At 47.9% G+C, this 6663-nt stretch overlaps 1 protein-coding gene across 1 annotated transcript in view; it reads right to left on the reverse strand.

Moving 5' to 3' along the window:
- LOC105521722 (chromosome unknown open reading frame, human C16orf45) overlaps positions 1–6663 on the reverse strand; it is an 85745-nt gene continuing 79082 nt past the window's right edge. The window contains exons 4-6 of the mRNA XM_011956013.1: positions 6039–6153; positions 4140–4222; positions 1–1361 (exon numbers count right to left, since the gene is read on the reverse strand). Of these exons, the coding sequence (XP_011811403.1) occupies positions 1249–1361; positions 4140–4222; positions 6039–6153 (311 nt within the window). The 3' untranslated portion in view covers positions 1–1248. The remainder of the gene's footprint in view (positions 1362–4139; positions 4223–6038; positions 6154–6663) is intronic.

Consider the following 6663-nt stretch of genomic DNA (forward strand, 5'->3'; position numbering starts at 1 on the left):
AAAACAAACTTCTTTATACTTTTTGTACTTTTAAAATGATTTACTATGTACATGGATTACTTCCATAATCAAGAAAAAAAGTAAAAACTTTTAAAATGCCGTGAACGTGGTTTCCATTTTTATTTTCTCTGATGGGTGACTGCACATCAGCGAATCTTGAGTTATGCTAACTACTTAGGCCGGTCACGACACACACACACACACACACACAGAGGAGTCACACAGGCTGTACCGGGCTGGCTGTCGCAAATGTACATGGAGTTACACGGGTTGAAGGGTTTGGCTGCTAATTAATATACGCCACCCAATGACGGGACACAATCTGGTCACACGCTGCCTCTCCCGCCCATCGCCATTCTTTACAGAGGTCTGTGTGTCGGGCTGGTGAAGTGGCGTCCTGCTGGCATCTCTGTGGTGGCCCCAGAGTGGTGGAGTGCCCAGGTCAGCACCTACTCTGGGTCCCATTCTCAACCGCCCTGGCCTTGACATCAGAGCTTCCAGTTCCCTGCTGGCTCTTCTGCATGCTGGATCCGTGCCAGTCCAGGCCCCCTCCAGGCACACACCTGGGGCAGACTGAGAGCACAGTGCACACTGTCCTGATGTGAACTGTGCCCAGACACAGGATGGGGGGAAGCGGGAGATGTGACCACGACACCACACACAAGCTTGATCTTTACAGATGGGCCCTCTGGGTCTCTGGGAATGCTATATAGGAGGTGGTGGAGAGACACAGAGGCCGTGTGGAGCCCTCCAGGGCGCAGTTGTTGGGAGAGGACAGACGGGGAGGGGACCTGTGCCCATGTGGGGCAGGCCTGAGAGCAGAGCTAGGAGGGTGGATGGGGGATGTGTCTGACATGGTGCTAGATTGTTGAGAAGTCACAACTACACACAGCTGGGGAGCATGCCCCTCTCCCAGTTCATTCACACGGTGGGTTAGATACAGCTAGAGAGAAGTGGAGATACGCTTTTTTGAGGGAGGACCTTTCCTGGTGGTTGGATAAACAGTGAGACAGACTCCTGGGTTCGGCATGCTCTGGGGAGGGCCATGCGACGGTGAGGGACTCCCTACTGCTACACTCTGTACAGGGTGGCCGGGCCCGCCTGCCGCGCCCATGGCCTCTGGCGACAGTCACGGGCTTGCCTTCAACCCCTTCTGCCTTGGAGAGCTCTTGGGCCCCGGTGAAATGGGGGCTATAAAGACAAGAGGGTGGGGGGGGGCCTATGGCCCCAGGGCACCCCACATGGGGGCTACATTATGTTGCACTGGGTAGCCCCACAACAATCCTTGATGAGTGCCAGCCCCGTCTTGGCCACTGTGGGCTTGCTAGGTGGGGGCTCCGCTTTCTTCTCTGCCCGGGAGCCTGCAGCAAGATGTGGGCACAGGGAGAGGGGGAGAAAGGAACAGAGAGAGAAGTGAGGTAAGGGGAACCCTGACCATCTGCAGCCCATCCCTGGCCAGGTCTTGTTCTAGGCTTGTTCAGGTGGTATGGAGAGCTGATGCACATTTTATATGACCCTCAGCTGGTCCTCATTTTATGGTCCTCATTTTATACGGTCCTCAATGCTCAGCTTCCATCCCTAACTTTCAGCCCTTCTCCAAGTCAGCTCTTAACATCATTGTACCTGCCAAGCCTAGCACAGGGCCTGACATCCAAGAAGTATCTGGTAAATAAATGGGAAATTTTGTTCAAGTCACTTCAATCTGAGGGCTCATATTTTTCAATTTTTGAAAATGCTCATATGTCTTTTCAGACACTTCCATCTCCCATTCTGTTTTATCTCCTAGAATGCCTATCACATGTAAGTTGGACCTTCTCAATCTATCCTCTCGGTTTTATAACTTCTCTTTCATATTTCCCATCTCTTTTTATCTTTGTGCTGCATTCTGTGTAATTTTCTCAGGGCTGCCTTTCAATTTATAAATTCTCCCTTTAGCTGTGTCTCTGTATTTAATCCTTTGAGTTTTTACTTTATTGATAAAAATTTCAGAAGGCCAATTTTTTGCATGTCTACTTACTCTTTTTTCATAGCATCTTACTATTTCATTTTGGGTTTTAGTCCTTCTCTTAGCTCTTTGATAATTTAAAAGTACTTAGTAGTTCATTTTCCTTTTTAAATAGTTCTATTATTTTTGGTTCTTGGGAGGACATTCTCTTTGGTGCATCTACTGATTCTCCTCATGGTGATTTGGTTCTTCATGGGTTTTTCTTTTCTTTTCTTTTTTTGAGATGGAGTCTCTCTCTGTTGCCCAGGCTAGAGTGCAGTGGTGTGATCTCAGCTCGCTGCAACCTCCGCCTCCCAGGTTCAAGCAATTCTCCTGCCTCAGCCTCCTGAGTAGCTGGGATTACAGGTGCGTGCCACCATGCCTGGCTAATTTTTGTACTTTTAGTAGAGACAAGGTTTTACCATGTTGGTCAGGCTGGTCTCGAGCTCCTGATCTGTGATCTGCCTACCTCGGCCTCCCAAAGTGCTGGGATTACAGGCATGAGCCACTGTGCCCGGTCGGGTTTTTTATTTTTATTGAGGGCTCATCTTCAAGGGGATTGTTTTTTTCCTGTGAGAATACTGTATACCATGGGATCCAGAACAATCCCCACTGAGCAGTTTTGCATTTGCTAAATCTGCTAGGATCCCAGAGATTTCACTGGTTTTACAAGAGTTTTTATTTTTCAACTTGGAATTCCCATACCAGATGAGCAGTAAAAGCTGGCCCCTTCCATGTGGTGCAGGCTTGGTGTTTTGATTTCTTGCCAGAATCGTTTCTTTTTTCCACCCATAACCCAATAGAGAAGGCAAGTTTCCTTGCTCCTCCTCCATGCTGCTAGGTGGAGTTTTTCTACTTTGCCTTTCATGAAAGGGTCCATTGGGGAGGATGTTGGCCTTAGGCAGTGATCACATGCCTTGTGGTTATAGGAGCCAGCAGAAGAGATCATTGCCCTTCTCTTTCCTTACTCCCTCCAACCGTGTTTCACAGGATGTTAATGAAAACTGGGTTTGTAGTTTTACAGACAGCGGCAGCTTTTCGTTTTTGTCTTCCCAGCAAGATTTCAAGTCCCTCTACAGCTCATGTCCCTGTGACTGCAGGAGTTGGCATGTTATACATTCCTGGCCAATCCCAGTACCCCCATTCTCTTGGTGTCGGTAATGGATCTAAGAGGTGGGAACATAATCCAAGAAGGGCTGATCAGAATCTTTCCCTGAGACTTATATATTTCGACACCAGGAAAAAGAATCTGTGGCATTGCCTCAGAGTTGCTAAGCTATGGTTCTAGGGTTCTGGTCCCATGGAGAAGGCCTGTGTAGTAGGAAAAAAATGATGCTTACATGCAAAGAGAGGCAGAGATGAGAAAAAGAAGAAAAGTGGGGGAGGTAATAGTGTTCAGTCCTTGAGGCCCTAGTTCTTGTTGCTCTTTCTCCAACAAATTCCTTTTTTTGCTTATATCAGTTTGAATTGGGCAAAATTTCTTTATTTTTTATTTTTATTTTTATTTTATTTTTTTGAGACAGAGTCTCGATCTGTCACCCAGGCTGGAATGTAGTGGTGCAATCTCAGCTCACTGCAAGCTCTGCCTCCCTGGTTCATGCCATTCTCCTGCCTCAGCCTCCCGAGTAGCTGGGACTACAGGTGCCCGCCACCATGCCTGGCTAATTTTTTATATTTTCGGTAGAGATGGGGTTTCACTGTGTTAGCCAGAATGGTCTTGATCTCCTGACCTCATGATCCATCTCCCTCGACCTCCCAAAGTGTTGGGATTACAGGTGTGAGCCACCGCACCTGGCCTTTTTTTTTTTTTTTTTTTGAGACAGAGTCTCACCCTGTCACCCAAGCTGGAGTGCAGTGGCCCAACCTCAGATCACTACAACCTCCATCTCCCGGGTTCAGGCAATTCTCCCGCCTCAGCCTCCTGAGTAGCTGGGATTCCAGGTATGTGCCACCATGCCGAGCTAATTTTTGTATTTTTAGTAGAGGCGGGGTTTCACCATGTTGGCCAGGTTGGTCTCAAACTCCTGACCTCAGGTGATCCACCCACCTCAGCCTCCCAAAGTGCCTGGATTACAGGCGTGATCCACTGTGGGCCTGGCCTGAAAGATCCTTTTCTCTTTTGTGGGGGAGGGGAATGAATAATGAATATACTCACTGGCTGGAGATTTGGTTACTTTGTCTAGAGGTTTTAACTTGATTCTCAGGAAATCAGCCATTTCCTTGTCTTCTTCTTGCTCCCTGTGAAAGTAGATGGGTAAAAAAAACAAGACATATAGCAAGCAAGGAAAGCATCAAGGAACCAATGAAATAAACCACTAAGTTAAGAAACAGGCTTTGTGGATGGTGCATGTATGTTTTTGTGTGTTATGTGTGTACAGTATGTGTATGTTGTATCTGATGAATCTGCTCTGAACCAGAGACACATATCAATGATGGAGTAAATGCTTACCCAGAGGTAGGTAAGAGATCCCAGGTCAGAGGCAGGGACATTACAGGACCCTGCTGGGGGGTCAGTGAGTGAAGCAGCACCTCTCCTGACCTTGTATTTTGAAGCCACCCTATTCACCTGTGCTTCCACAAAGTATGAGGCAGGTCTCAGACAGCAAGTCACCCTAGCTCTTCCAAGGATCACTAAGATAAAGTAGGTGGTACAGACTTGCTGAACTGCCTTGAAGAGACAGGGTCTTTCTTTGCCACCCAGGCTGGAGTGCAATGGTACAATCATAACTCACAGAATCCTTGAACTCCTGGGCTCAAGAGATCCTCCCACCTAAGCCTTCCAAGTAGCTGAGACTACAGGAGCACTCCACCACTCCCAGCTAATTTAAAAAAATGGTAGAGATGGCAGGGGCGTCTCATTATGTTGGGGCAGCTTGTCTGGGGCATTGATCATTTCTTCTAGATCTGGAAGCAGAACTGGAGGTAAAGAGAATATAATTGTTGTTGTAGTTTTTTTGTGCTTTTGTTTTGTTTTGTTTTGTTTTTGAGATGGAATCTCACTCTGTCACCCAGGCTAGAGTGCATTGATGCAATCTTGGCTCACTGCAACCTCTGCCTCCCAGGTTCAAATGATTCTCCTGCCTCAGCCTCCCAAGTAGCTGGGATTACAGGCATGCACCACCATACCCGGTGGCTAATTTTTGTATTTTTAGTAGAGACGGGGTTTCACCATGTTGCCCAGGCTGGTCTTGAACTCCTGACCTCAGGTGATCCACCCACCTTGGCCTCCCAAAGTGCTGGGATTATAGGCGTCAGCCACTGCATCCAGCCATAGAATATAATATTTGGATAGGAAGGAAAGTTGGTTTATCTCATTAACCAGAAGTCCGCTGCAGCATGAAGAAGGGCAGTGGAATTGCTAGTCCCAGGGGTCTTGAAGAAAGGTCTCTGAGGACACAGAGAATAAACAGCAAGTTGCCCTCTGGGTTGGAAAGGCCTCTTTCCTTGTGTAAGGCCCTAAAATCGTTGCTCTGGTGCAAGAAAACAAAAATCAAGAACCAACATGTACAGCTTTCCACATTTTCTACATTTACAACATATTTTTACACTGCAGCTCCAGGGCTGTGGTTGTCTAGGTCAAGGTGGCAGATGCAAAGAGAAGACCCTGATACTTAGAAAAGGACATTGGTGCCACTAAGGGGAAGGGAAAGGGGGAGAACAAAGCTGGGAGGTTGGGAGGGCAGGGGTGGGGGAGCAAGTCAGTTCAGGTAGCAGAGTTTCCGTAGAAACTGACAGCAGAAGTTTCGAGACATTGCCTTGATGAGTGGCAGGATGTGTTGGAAGCTCTGTCATGTATTATGGGATGTGACTCCTCCCCGGTCACTTCCTGGAACAACATTCCCTCAAGAGGCACAGATTTGAAATTCTCTTGAATATGAAATGAGTTCTCAAGCCAAAAGGCTGGGGTTCCTAGGGATTCAGCGTCCAGAGACTGTGGCCAAGGCCATGCCTGTTAGGCAAGGCTGTGAGTCCCAGGAGCAGAAGATGGGTTCTGGAAGGAAGCAGAAGGTTGCTGTCCTGCAGCCCATTCCTCGGGTACTTGCAGTGCACTCACCTTAACCGCTCGACCTCCGCATCATCCACCAGGAAGTCTCTCTTCTGCACCAGTTTGTGGATCTTCTGGATTAGCTCATCCTCTCTCTGCTTCTGCAGTTTGGTTTTTTCTTTTTCTGGAAAGAAGACATCAACAAGGAGACAGATGAGCATTTTCAGAGGCCGAGGTGGGCGGATCACTTGAGGTCAGGAATCTGAAACCAGCCTGGCCAACATGGTGAAACAACCCCATCTCTACCAAAAATACAAAAATTAGCCAGGCGTTGTGGAGCACAGCCGTAATCCCAGCTACTCGGGAAGCTGTCAGCCACCACCTCAGGAGGCAGGAGAATTGCTTGAACCTGGGAGGTGGAGGTTGCAGTGAACTGAGATTGAGCCACTGCACCCCAGCCTGGGCAACAGAATGAGACTTCATTTCAAAAAAAAAAAATAACTACAGATAGACAGATGAGAGGGTGGCTACTAAAAGCACTTGAGCTGGCTGGGCACAGTGGCTCACACCTGTAATACCAACACTGTGGTGGGAGGCTGAGGCAGGCGGATCACGAGGTCAGAAGATCGAGACCATCCTCACTAACACAGTGAAACCCCTGGTGGACTCTACCAAAAATACAAAAATTAGCTGG

The sequence above is a fragment of the Colobus angolensis genome, unplaced genomic scaffold, assembly GCF_000951035.1.
Source record: "Colobus angolensis palliatus isolate OR3802 unplaced genomic scaffold, Cang.pa_1.0 Scaffold406, whole genome shotgun sequence".
NCBI classification, from domain to species: Eukaryota; Metazoa; Chordata; class Mammalia; order Primates; family Cercopithecidae; genus Colobus; species Colobus angolensis.